At 57.9% G+C, this 13,549-nt stretch overlaps 1 protein-coding gene across 1 annotated transcript in view; it reads right to left on the bottom strand.

The window, feature by feature from the left end:
- DBN1 (drebrin 1) overlaps positions 1-10,125 on the bottom strand; it is a 22,007-nt gene extending 11,882 nt beyond the window's left edge. The window contains exons 1-8 of the mRNA XM_075068315.1: positions 10,016-10,125; positions 9,657-9,769; positions 8,192-8,266; positions 7,155-7,301; positions 6,755-6,832; positions 5,945-6,096; positions 665-728; positions 282-344 (exon numbers count right to left, since the gene is read on the bottom strand). Of these exons, the coding sequence (XP_074924416.1) occupies positions 282-344; positions 665-728; positions 5,945-6,096; positions 6,755-6,832; positions 7,155-7,301; positions 8,192-8,266; positions 9,657-9,722 (645 nt within the window). The 5' untranslated portion in view covers positions 9,723-9,769; positions 10,016-10,125. The remainder of the gene's footprint in view (positions 1-281; positions 345-664; positions 729-5,944; positions 6,097-6,754; positions 6,833-7,154; positions 7,302-8,191; positions 8,267-9,656; positions 9,770-10,015) is intronic.
- Positions 10,126-13,549: the final 3,424 nt, after the last annotated feature.

The raw sequence follows: 13,549 nt of genomic DNA, 5'->3' as shown, positions 1-13,549 counted from the left end.
CCCCCCAATCCTGCCTGGCCCTGCCAACCATGCCCCACTCCCCCGCAGCCTGAGCCCCACCATCCACACCCCACTGCACTGTGTCCTGCTCTACTCACCCCACCCCTCTGTAGCCAGGCCCCCCTGGCCACTCCCTGCCCTGCCATCCGCCCCCACCCCCAAACCCTCCCCACCATGGCCTGCTTCAGACCAAATCCCACCCTGCCATGGCCTGGCCTCTCAACACATCCCTAAACCCACCACTGCCCTTCCATGGCCTGACTGCCCGGCCAAACACTCACCTCCACTTCTGACTCCGACTTCTTGAGATCCTGGCCGTTCTCCTCCTCGTGCTGCTGCTCGCCCTGGGGAGAGAGGCAGTGTCAGCCCCTGACTGCAGCCCCCCAGCCCCGGGCAGAGCCACCCCACAGGGACCCCTCCCAGAAGCACCATGGGATCCAGGCCCACCTGCTGTGGTAGCAGAGAGGCTGGGGGGCTCCGGAGGGCAGGCCGCAGATGGTCTGCAACGAAATCGGGGCCAGGGCGACAAACCGCCTGGCACAGACTAAGCACTGGCCCCTGCCTCAGGAGGTGGCACTGGGCTGGAGCTGGTACGTGGGCCCTGGGTGGGCTGGAGAGCTGCTGGCATTCACCCCCGGGGGGAGGACCCCAGGACCTCACTTACGAAGATGGACTGTTCCTGCAGACGCTGCCTGGCCTCCTCCGCCTCCAGAGTCTGCTGCTTCCGCCTGCCACGACAGCCAGCGAGGGGGCCTGAGCAACTGCTGGGGGCAGCCCCCAGACCCCTCCCAACAAATGCACCAGCAAGCACATGGCGCCCTGCCCCACGCAGCCCCCAGACCCACCTCTCCACCCCACACCCTGCCCTCCCACACCACACCCCCATGCATGCAGGGTAGGGTGGGGTGCCCACAAACTCCCTGGTGGCATTTTGCCCCACAGTCAGATGACAACGACACAAGTCTGGCGTAATTCTGATGTATTTTGTGCAGGAGGCACGTGAGTTGTCATTGGAAAGGATACGAGTCAGGCGCTACCAAATTCACGCTCCATTTTGGTACATTTCATGGTTACAGGATTTAAACACAGTAAATTTCATGATTTCAGCTATTTAAATTTGAAATTTCATAGTGCTGTAACTGTAGAGGTCCTGACCCAAAAAGGAGTGGGGGTGGGGAGAGAGAGGAAGAAGAGTCGCAAGATTATTGAGGGGGGAGGGTGGCCACACTGCTACCCTTACTTCTGCAGTACTGCAGCGGCAGAGCCGGGCAGCTGGAGAGCAGCGGCTGGCCCAGCGCTGAAGGCAGAGCCCCGCCAGCAGCAGCACAGAAGTAAGGACGTCATGGTACGGTATTGCTACCCTCACTTCTGCGCTGCTGCCTGCAGAGCTGGGTTCTCAGTCGCCAGCTGCCACTCCAACTGCCCAGTTCTGAAGGCAGCAGCGCAGAGGGTGGCATGGTGTGGTATTGCCACCCTCACTTCTGTGCTGCTGTTGGCAGGGCGCTGCCTTCACAGCTGGGCACCTGTCCAAGAGCCGCCACTCTCAAGGCAGCACAGAAGTAAGAATGGCAATAGCACATTCCCCTCTACAATAACCTTGTGGCCCCCCTGCAACTCCCTTTTGAGTCAGGGCTCCCAATTTGAGAAATGCCGATCTCCCCCATGACATGGGCAGAGTATAGGGTAAAAGCACAAGACCGACCAGTCCATGACGTGTTTGTTCATGGCAGTGAATTTGGTAGGCCTCTAGTTATGATTTACTGAATATGATTATCCTACTTGAATGCATGTATCATTTTGGTATCTGAAGTTGGGAATATTGTCTCTGCATCTGTTACAAATGGGTTTATACCTGGAGAACGTCCACTAGACAGAACGCAATCAGTCTAGCTGGCAAGGGCCATTAAGGAGAACAACAGGTCTTAGAAGATGCTAATCTCCCATCCGGGAGCCTGCCTGGGAAGCCTTCCTGGGGATGCTGCAAACAGCCTGAGAGTCATGGCTGCAGTGGCCCTACAAAGACATGTGACCAAGTCATGGTACTGGACTCCATGATAGTTTTCTGTGACAGGGGAACAAGCCTTGTGGATGGGGGGAAGCTGTAGATGTGGGACATCCTGACTTTAGTAAGGCTTTTGATACTGTCTCGCATGACCTCCTCATAAACAAACTAGGGAAATACAACCTATGGAGCTACTATAAGGTGGGTGCAAAACTGGTTGGAAAACTGTTCCCAGAGAGTAGTTATCAGTGGTTCACAGTCATGCTGGAAGGGCATAACGTGTGGGGTCCTGCGGGGATCAGTTCTGGGTCCGGTTCTGTTCAATATCTTCATCAGTGAGTTAGGTAATGGCATAGAGAGTCCACTTACGAAGTTTGTGGAGGATACCAAGCTGGGAGGGGTTGCAAGTGCTTTAGAGAACAGGATTTAATTAAAAATGATCTGGACAAATTGGAGAAATGGTCTGAAGTAAATAGGATGAAATTCATAAGGACAAATGCAAAATGCTCCACTTAGGAAGGAACAACCAGCTGCACACATACAAAATGTGTCCAATTCTCTGCACCACATTTCAGGAAGGGGATTGGTCCTGCTTTGAGCAGGAGTGGGACTAGATGACCTCCTGAGGTCCCTTCCAACCCTGAGATTCGATGATTCTATGGACAAACATGATGAAAGGTCTAGAAAACATGAGCTATGAAGGAAGACTGAACTGTTTAGTCAGGAGAGGAGAAGACTGGGGGGGGTGGGTAGGGGGACATGATCACAGTTTTCAAGTGCATACAAGGTTGTTACAAGGATGAGGGAGAAAAATTGTTGTTCTTAATCTCTGAAGACAGGACAAAAAGCAATGGTCTTAAATTGCAGCAAGGGCGGTTTAGGTTGGAGATTAGGAAAAACTTCCTAACTGTCAGGGTGGTTAAGCACTGGAATAAATTGCCTAGGAAGGTTGTGGAATCTCCATCATTGGGGATTTTTAAGAGCAGGTTGGACAAATACCTGTCAAGGATGGACCAGATTATACTTAATCCTGCCATGAGTGCAGGGGACTGGACTAGATGACTTCTCAAGGTCCCTTCCAGTCCTATGATTCTATAATACTAGTGTTTTCCTACCGACCGGGCGTGGGAATCAAACTGGGAGACAAAGGGTTCCCGCCATATGCAAAAGCTATTTAAGGCAGGGGAGAGACATCATCATGGTTTCTTCTTCACTGACTCCCCACCCAGGAAAGAGGACTGCTGGAAACACCTGCTAGGGAAGAAGGGCTGAGCCCAGGCTAGGGGTGTCTGGCCTAGTGCCGTTTACCTTCAAGAATCTCTGCAATCTGCCTAAAACAACATTTAGGGTGAGAATTTGCTTCACATGTCCACTTTCTTCACTATATTAAGCTTAGATTGTGTTTTGGTTTATTTGCTAGGTAATCCGCTTTGATCTGCTTGCTATCCCTTATAATTACCTAAAATTAGGGCTGTCAAGTGATTAAAAAAATTAATCGTGATTAATCTCAATTAATCGCACTGTTAAACAGTAATAGAATACCATTTAAATATTTTTGGATGTTTTCTACATTTTCAAATATACCGATTTCAATTACAAAACAGAAAGTGTACAGTGCTCACTTTATTTTTTATTACAAATATTTGCATTGTAAAAAAATAGTATTTTTCAATTCACCTCATACAAGTACTGTAGTGCAATCTCTTTATCATGAAAGTTGAACTTACAAATGTAGAATTATGTACAAAAAGTAACTGCACTCAAACAAAAACAATGCAAAACTTTTAGAGTCTACAAGTCCACTCAGTCCTATTTTTTGTTCAGCCAATCACTCAAACAAGTTTATTTACATTTGCAGGAGATAATGCTGCCTGCTTCTTGTTCACGATGTCACCTGAAAGTGAGAACAAGCATTCGCATGACATTGTTGTAGCTGACGTTGCAAATATATTTGCCAGATGTGCTAAAAATTCATATATCCCTTCATGCTTCAACTATTAGAGAAAACATGGGTCCATGCTGATGACAGATTCTGCTTGATAATAATCCAAAGCAGTGTAGACCACTGCATGTTCATTTTCATTATCTGAGTCAGATGCCACCAGCAGAAGGCTGATGCATGCTCCACACCTCATCCCTCTCAGACTTTGGAAGGCACTTCAGATTCTTAAACCTCAGGTCGAGGGCTGTAGCTATCTTTAGAAATCTCACATTGGTACATTCTTTGTTTTGTCAAATCTGCAGTGAAAGTGTTCTTAAAACGAACACGTGCTGAGTCATCATCCAAGACTGCTATAACATGAAATACATGGCAGAATGCAGGTAAAATAGAGCCGGAGACATACAATTCTCCCCCAAGGAGTTAAGTCAAAGTTTTATTAACTTTTTTTATTTTATTTTTTTTTAACGAGCATCATCAGCATGGAAGCATGCTCTCTGGAATGGTGGCCGAAGCATAAAGTGGCATACGAATGTTTAGCATATCTGGCACGTAAATATCTTGCAGCGCCAGCTACGAAAGTGCCAAGTGAATGCCTGTTCTCACTTTCAGGTGACACTGTAAATCAGAAGCAGACAAATTTATGTCCCATAAATGTAAACAAACTTGCTTGTCTGAGCGACAGGCTGAACAAGAAGTAGGACTGAGTGGACTTGCAGGCTCTAAAGTTTTGCATTGTTTTGTTTGAGTGCAGTTATGTAACAAAAAAAATCTACATTTGTAAATTTCATTTTCATGATAAAGAGATTGCCCTACAGTACTTGTAGGAGGTGAATAGAAAAACACAGTTTCTTTTATCATTTTCACAGTGCAAATATTTGTAATAAAAAATAAGAATATAAAGTGAGCACTATACACTTGTATTCTGGATTGTAATTGAAACCAATATATTTGAAAATGTAGAAAAATATCCAAAAATATTTAATACATTTCAGTTGGTATTCTATTGTTTAACAATGCGATTAAAACTGTGATTAATCGTGATCAATTTTTTGAGTTAATCGCGTGAGTTAACTGCAATTAATTGACAGCACTACTTAAAATCTATCTTTCGTAGTTAATAAACTTGTTTTGTTTTGTCTAAGACCAGCGTGTGTGTGGAAATCATACCTTGGGGCAGAAAGCTGTGTATAGTCCTCTCCACACTGCGGGAGGGGCAGACTTTCAGGAGCTCATGCTGTGCACTGCAAGATGGTGTAATTTTGGGTTTGCCCTCTAGAGGGGGGTGTGCACTTGAGTATTGGGCAGGTCCTTAGCTGAGCCTTCCCATGCAGAGCTGATCTCAGCATCTGTGTGAATCTGCAGCCCTCAGCAGCCCCCAATCAGCTCCCACCCACGCCCTGGTGCTTCCTGCCCACCAGCAGGCCCCATGGGTCAGCACCTCGCCCTCCCTCCCTACACCTCCTGCCTGCCGCGAACAGCTGTTTCGTGGCATAAAGGGAGGCTGGGATAGAGGGGGGAGGAGCGGGGATAGGGTGAACTCAGGGGAGGGGGCCGGGCAGCAAGAGGNGGGTGGGGCCTTGGGGGAAGGAGTGCAATAGGGGTGGGGCCTGGGGTAGAGCCGGGGGTTGAGCATCCACCAGCAGATTGAAAAGTCGGTGCCTTTGCTGGTGGGTCCGGTGGGCTCAGTGGTGCCCCAGCTCCAGGTGGCACCACGCAGCCCCTTGACTCGCCTCCAACACCGTACCAGCAAGCATGTGGCACCCTGCCCCCCATCCACACAGCCCCCAGATCCGCCCCAATGCATCAGCAAGCATGCAGCGTCCTGCCCCACGCAGCCCCCAGACCCATCTCTCCATGCCATGCTCCCCATGCTCCACCCACGCCGTGCCCCCCTGCATCCCCCACAAACACCCTGACTCGCAAAGAACACTGCCCCTCATCCCCTGCCCACACACGGGGAGGCACAAATCCTCCCACACCACGTCGAGCCCAGCCCTTGCCTGTGCTCCTCAATCTGCTCCTCGCGCTCCCGATAACGTCTCTCCCGCTCCTCCTGCTCCATGCGCTCCTGCTCCATGCGCTCCTGCTCAAAGCGCAGCCGCTCCTCCAGCACCTTCTGCCGCTCCTCCTCCTTCCGCAGCTCCTCCTCCTTCTGCAGGGGCAGCCCGTCAGCCCTGCAGGGCCCCCAGCCGCCCGCCCACCGCAGACCAATGGGATCCCTGCCTACCTGCCCAATGGGGACCCCATCCACCCACCACAGCCCACTGGGGCCCCTGCCTGCCCCGGGCCCTGCAGGACACACGAGGGGCCATGCTCAAGGACAATCTCCTGCTCAGCAGCCAGGGCTGGACAGAGTCGCAGAGAGGCTTTTGGGGGGACTTGGGGCAAACCCTGACAGTAAACCCCTAATCCCTCCCCGTTCCAAACCAACTGGCACTGCAGGGATGCTGGAGAGCATTCACCCGCAGCAGCAGCTCCTGTTCCCCGGGCTGGGCCCGGCTCCCTGCTCAGAGCACCGCGTTCTGGTGCATGGGGTCACAGCACCACTCAGGTTTGGCCTGGCTACCCCAGACACCACTTGGTTTAGGGGAGCTCTCAAGGGTGGGCCCAGGACAAAGGCCACACATCCCAGCCACAGGTGGTGAGCGGGGCAGAGGACAGAAGGCAGTATCTGGGCTGAGGGCAGCTCAGGCTTTGCAGAGACCTGTGGGCTGCACCAGGCCTGGGGGTGGGAGTACCCCAGGGGGTGCCCCAGAATTGCTGCCTCTGTCCCATGGCAGGCTCATCAGCTGGCCCCTCACTGGCCCTACCTTGGCCTGTTCCCAGAACTGTTCCCGGTTGAGCCGTTTCATCTCCACAGCCGCGTCGGTCTTCTGATAGGTCGTGCCCTGGAACAGATGGGGGTCAGCGGGGTGCAGCAGTGCCCCAGCACCAGCGGGGGGGCACACAGTGGTGCCACAGCAACAGCGGGGGGAGGGGCAGCAGAGCCTGGTGGTGCCCTGGGATCAGTCCCGCCATGCTGGAGCCAGGCAGCGTGGGGCCACAGGGCTCTACAGGTGCCAGATAAGGGCCTGTCTCCCCAGTCCCACAGCTCAGAGCCCCGGAGCAGTGGGTCTGGGCCAGGCGCCTGAGGATGGCTAGCAGGGCAGGTTCTCTAACCTGCTGGGGAGAGGGATGTAGGCGGAGGACCGGCTGGAGGTGGCACCTTACCACGGGCTCGGCGTTCTCATCCTCTCGCAGCCGCAGGCGGTGCAGCACGGGGCTGGAGATGCGAGCCAGGCCGTTGGAGAGGCGCTGCCCGATGGCCCCCGGGTCCACGTCCTCCACACTGCTGGCGTTAACGATCACATCCACACCCTGCATCAGGAGAGCAGCATGGGAGAGCTGGGCTGGCAGGCGGGGGGGATCTGAGCCGACAGCGGCATTGCCTCAGCCCAACCCCCAGCATGGTGCCAGCCCCGCTCCTGGGTGCCTCAGGGCTCAGCTCCCATGGGCTGGTCCGCGCCTGCCCCCCCTTGGGGTTCTGAAGGAGCTTAGCTGTCAGCTGGCCAGCGGAGGGGTGCGGGGTCCCAGCACAACTAGCGGCGAGGGGAAAAGACAGAGGGAATCAGTATGAACCCAAAAGCCTGGTGTGTAAGGTTGCTGGCTGGGAACCAGAAATTCTGCTGGCACAGACTGTCTCCCGCAGCACTGCTGCGAGCCGTGGCCAGTACGCGTTTGCCAGGCCTCACCGTGCTGGGCCAGGGAGGCTGCGAGTTTTAGTGTCACTCCTTTCTCTCCCCTCTGTGCGTTTGCCTTGGTGCAGCCCCACAGGAAAGGGACCCGCCTGTAACCAGCAGCTCCAGGCCAGGCCAGCTCACACCTCAGCTCTGCACAGAGGCCAGTTCCCAGCCTTGGGGCTGTGGGACAAGGGTCTGCCCCTTTCCCGACTCTGCAGCCAGAGGAAGGGAACGAGGGACCATGCAGAACAAAAGCCCGGCTTGATGATCACATTTCAAAGGCTCAAACTTTTCTTTTTCTGTCTCTTCAGCAAAGGATCCCCAGGGGCGGTTGGTGGAGCGGTACATGGGGGAGGGGCTCGGCAGGGTGTGTGCCTGGCACTCAGCAGCCCCAGGACTCTGGATACCAAACCCAGCCCTTGTTTAACCCGGTTTAATCTTGGGCAGCGGCAGGGTCAGGTTAACACCTCAGACTCTCTGGGCCTGTCACTGCACCCCAATTAATTCAGCCTCCCCAGCCCCACTGACCTGGAAGAACTCTGCGATCTTGGCCACGTGGCTGGCACAGGCGCACTTGCGGGCATCGGCCACGTCCTCCCCAACCTACCGGGGCACGGAGAGCAGAGTGAGATGGGGCTGCAGAGGGCACTAGGGGTGGAAATTCGTGGGGCCAGGCAATGACAGATAGTGTTTGCTCAGTGTCTCCCCCGACACCCTGTTCCCAGCCCTGGCGCCCCAGAGAGGGTGTCACCCGCCGGCCTGGGCACGTGCACGGGGCAGCTCAGAGCTGTCGGAGCGTCGCTTTCTGACAGGCGGACACAGAGCTCTGCCCTGCACCCCAGGTGCTTGAGTGACGCTCCACACCACCATGGTGGCAGCACACCCCTGCGCACCCACCCAGGCTACACTCATGGAGTCTGGAGACCCCCTCCACCCAAGCCCAGCTGGGTCCAGTGCAGGGATGCAGAGGTCCACTAGGTGGCAGCACAAGAGCATGACGGGTGCTGAGCCCAGGAGGGATCCCTGGAAAAGCCCCGGGACTCTGGAGATTGGGGGTCCTGGGAGGATATTCCTAGACGTTCAGGCCACACAGGACCGTCCCTCTGACCTCTGGCAGGCCAGCCAGAGCAGCCCAGCCTGGATTTACAGACTCCAAGCAAGGCAGAATCCGCCCGGCCTGCAGCAAGGAAATTCCCAATGAACTGCAGTGGTCAGTTCCCCATCGGTGCCTTCGGGTCCGTCTGGCTTGTGTCCTGTCCCATCTCCAGGCACCAGCTCTCGTTCTGCCTTGGCCAGCAGGACTGAAGGCCCCTGCTCTTGGGAATCTCCTCCCCACCTCGGTATCCAGAGACCAGGGTCAGGGCACCTGGAGCCTCCTCTGTTCAGCCAATGGACCCAGCCTGCCAGACAGGTTTCCCAGGCCCTGGATTGCTGAACCTTCTGCACATGCCTAGTGTCCTGTTTGAGACCCTGGCTCAGCTGGATCCCATCACAACTCCAAGTCCTGTTCTGAGTCACTGCTTTCTCAGCTGCTGCCCGCAGCCAGCCACGCGGCCTCCCCTCGGGTGCCAGATGTGCCACCCTGTTTTGCACTGAGTTCAGACACGCTTGTCTAATGAGCCCAGCTGCCCCCAGAACTGACCAGTCCCCAGCCTCAGTCCCTCCCAGAACTGGCGTATCATTTGCAAACTCTTCGAGCAATGACGTGATATTTTCTTCCAGCTCACTGATCACATTGACTAGCATTGGGCCAGGAACAGGCCCCAACCGGGCAAGGATCTCCCACCACCTAAAGTGAGCTATCAGACAGCATATAGGAACAGGCACTCAACCGCCGCAGAACAGCACGACCAGCCCCCCACCGCACTGACTCAGACGAGGTGCAACTCACACCAGACCCTGAGCTTCATCATCCCGAACGTGCAAACGGCTCAAAGGAGGTGTCCCACCTGCAGGCCTGCGCCAGTCCCCCTCCCCCATAGGCCTTACTCACCCAATTGACCAGGACGTATTTGGGCAGAGCTGCCTGGGGCTCTTTGACACTGCAGAAGCCGTACATCACCTTCTGGTTCTCAAAGTGGCCAGAGAGCTCCTGCAAGCCACCTCCTGGCAGGGCAGGGAGGAAGCACAGTCAGTCTGTCTGTCCCAGGCAGGGGGTGAGGCAGGGAGCAACCACGGACAGTCTGTCCCCCCACACCCCCTTGGGGTCAAGTTTTTTGCGGGAAGGGGTGTTTAGGCTCCCTCACCCCCCAGAACTGCAGCCCCCCATTGGCAGGAGGGAGGGAACCCCCGTGGGCGTTGGCTGGGTGGCAAGGACAGTAGCGCAAGGTTGGGGGTTTGGGGTCCCCTTACCTCCCGACGCAGCCAGCTTCAGGTCATCAGACTCATCCTCGTAGGTGTACAGAGCCCTGGGGGAGGAGAGCGCGTGAGGGCCAGCGAGTCTCCAGCCACACTCCTTGTGCCTGCACCAGACACTTGGGGGGGGGAGGCACAGCACCCGCTAGAGCCTGCTCACTGAGGGGCCTGCACCCCCTATCATACATAGCGCACCTGCCAGCCCCCCCAGAGGAGGGAACCCCACGGCAAAGGGGAAAGATGAGGCTGGGGGTGCCAGGCATAGGCCAGAAGATGGCACACCCTGTTCCCCAACAGCTGTGGTGACCTCAGCCCTGGGGAGGAGATTCCCACAGGAGAACCGGGATGAAGGTGGGGAGCTGTGCCCCTCGGCACTGGGCACTCCAGGCCAAACTGCATGACCCCTTCCTCCACCCAGCCACGTGGCCTCACGCTGACCCTGCGGGCACCCGTAGAGTGGAGTGCGGGGACCCCAGCTCTCAGCAAGTCTCTGTCGCTGGGACAAGCCTTTCAGCTCCTCTCCAAGCAAAGCAAGTCTCAGCAGTGCGGCCCAGCCCCCCCCGGCAGCACCCTCAGCCTGCCCCAGCTACCTAGGCACCTGTCCCAGTGCCAGCAGGGGACAGGAACCACCAGAGGCCTGGGGAGAAGCCTCCACATGGCCACGCCCAGCAAGACGGGGAGCAGGATCCAAGTGGCAGCCCCATGGGGGTCTGTGAGCAGGGAGTGGGGGGTTAGGCACCCCCACCCCTGGGCTTTGGGCCCTGGCTGAGCAGCCAATAGGGCTGGGGGCTGGGTCTTGGCCCCCAGGCAAATGTACCTAGCCACTGAGCAGGTCCTTTCCCCCCACACCACCCCGGCAGCGTGGTGGCCGGACACCTATGAGCCAGGGGCATGGGGGAAGGGACCAGTCAGCGACTATTTACCCACAGGCACCGCTGGGACGAGGGCAGCCGCGCCCCTCGCAGGACGCAGCGAGAGCCGCTCACGTTCCTGGGCTGCGTGAGCCCCTGGCAGGGAGCGGGAGGGAATTAAAGCAGTAGCAGCAAATCAATGAGCCTTCAGGGGGCGATCGGGGCTCCATGGAGATGGTTTCTTGGATACCGGCCCCGCACCCGGCTGTGCTGGCCAAGGCCCCCTCCCCCGCCACCCCCGTGGTCTTTGCCCTCCTCTGCATCCCCTGCACCCCCCCGGCGGCCTCTCCTCAAAGGCGGGGGTGGGCAGCAGCAAAGTCGGTCCAGGCCTGGTGGGCGAAGACAGGGAAATTTCAGCTTATCTAGGCAACCAGCATCCTCTGTCTCCATGGCAACCACCCAGCTCTCCAGCTGGGATGGTGCTCACAAGCTGAGGAGCTGATTAGTGGGGGAAGCGGGGGAGGTGTCTGAGCAGGGCATTAGCTGCTGTACTTTGCCCCCGCGGACCTATCTTGCTCCCCACTGCAGCCTGGCCCCCCATCCCCCCAGGCGGCTGAGGGACACTGTGGAGCCAGGGGCCTCTGCTGAATCACCACATTCCCCATCTGCTGAGCTGGGATCCCCTCCTCGAGCTCCTCATCGGCCTGAACTTCCGGGGTCCTGGAGGGTGGGGGAGAGGGGAAGGGCCTTCTGGCCTCATCCCGGGAGGGGCAGTCACGCCAGCCCCCCGCAAGCCCAGAGCACAGGAGGGGGAATCACAAGCCCAGGCCCCAACCGTCCCTGGGCGCCCCCCAAGGCAGAGCTAACAAGCCCCATTCATCCTTCACCCGTGTGCCCCTGGAGGCTGCAGCCTCAGGCTGTCACTTCTGCAGGTCCCCGACCATCAGCATTGAGGGCCCCCCAGCCCGCGGCCCAGTGAGGGCCATGCCAGCAGGAGCCCCTTGCCCAGGGGAGGGCAAACTAGAGCCCGTGGGCCAGATCCAGCCTATCAGGGCGCCCTGCCTGGCCCTGTGCCACTCCCGGAAGCAGCCAGCACAACGTCCCTGCGGCCCCTAAGTGGGAAGAAGAGGGCTCCGGGCACTGCCCTTGCCTGCAGCCACCACTGCCTGCAGCTCCCATTGGCTGGGACCACGGCCAATGGAAGCTTCGGGAGTGGTACCCACAGGTGAGGGCAGCACCTGGCAGAACCACCTGCCCCACGTCACCCCCAGGAGCCACTGCCGCATACGCTGGCCACTTCTGGGAGCGGCGCGAGGCCGGGCATGCAGAGATCCTGCCGTAGCCCCACTGCATGCCACTGCCACCCCGGAGCCGCTCGAGGTAAGCAGCGCCAGGCCAGAGCCCACACCCCAACCCCCTGCCCTGGCCCCTGCATGCCATTTCCCCACCTACATGTTTGTCCCCCCCGCCCTACCCCTCAAGCAGGATGCTCTTGCCAAGCCTAGTAACCACGAAGCCCCGAGCCCAGGGACACAACCCCCACCACCGTCCATCCTGGCCCTCATGTTCCTGTGGCTCTTGCGGGCGTTCCCAGCCCCCACTTCACCAGGCAAACACAGGCTCCTCCCCAGCCCAGGCTGTCCCCACCCCCACCTTTCGATCCGGATGGTCCTGGACTCTGCTCCAGCGCAGCTGCAGGGACGAGAGGATGTGGGGGACCCTTCAAATCCCAGCCCATCGCACCGGGGCACCAGGACACTCGCCTGCCTGGCAGTGGGGAGACAATGGGGATCCTGCACCCCTGACGAGTGTCACGAGCCGCAACCAAATCCCCGATCCAGCCCCCGGCTCCAACGTAACCAGACAAAGAGCAGGCCCAGCCCCACCCCGCACAGCCCCCTCCCCCCCACCAGGCACTGCCCCCCATGCACAGCCCCCTCCTCCCACACACCAGGCACTGCCCCCTCATGCACAGCCCTCTCCCCCCACACTGGGCACTGGCCCCCCCACTGGGCACTGGCCCGATGCACAGCCCCTTCCCCCTCCACCAGGCACTGCCCCTCCATGCACAGCCCTCTCCCCCCTACACTGGGCACTAGCCCCCCATGCACAGCCCCCTCCCCCTGCATCAGGCACTGCCCCAGTGTCCTCCCTGTCCCACACCAGGGCACTGTCCCCACCCAGTGTCTGGTGCCATGTGACACCCTGCCCCCCCACCACAGCAGAAAAGTTCCTCCCCATTGCATGCCCAGCCCTGGCATCCGAGGCCTTCCCCCACCTGCTCAGAGCAGGCTGGAGCCAGAGGAGACTCAAGGGCTGGGTTGGCACCGCCTGGATTCAGCCAGCGTGAGTGGCACTGCCAACAGGGAAAGAGCAGGCGGGGGTGACACCAGCGGAGCCGGAGCAGTGCTGTGGGGAGAACATGGGCACACCAGAGGCATGGGGGTCACCGTGGGGCAGGGAGCCTGGGCAGGGCTGAGGGATACTGGGCAATTTCCTCCCCCCGAACCCTAGCGTGGCTGGGTCAGTGCCCAGGCCGCCCGAGCCCCCTTTTCACAGAGGGTGGCACAGAGGATCTGCCCCATGGTACAGCACCAAAGCTGCCGGGGGCCTTGCTTCATGCACCAGGCCTGGCCCGGGGGGAGCGCACCCGGGAGTCCGGCTTGGCCCAGCCCAGCGC

This window comes from Chelonoidis abingdonii, chromosome 7 (assembly GCF_003597395.2).
Source record: "Chelonoidis abingdonii isolate Lonesome George chromosome 7, CheloAbing_2.0, whole genome shotgun sequence".
In the NCBI taxonomy this organism is placed as follows: domain Eukaryota; kingdom Metazoa; phylum Chordata; order Testudines; family Testudinidae; genus Chelonoidis; species Chelonoidis abingdonii.
This window is presented reverse-complemented; position numbering and strand designations above follow the sequence as displayed.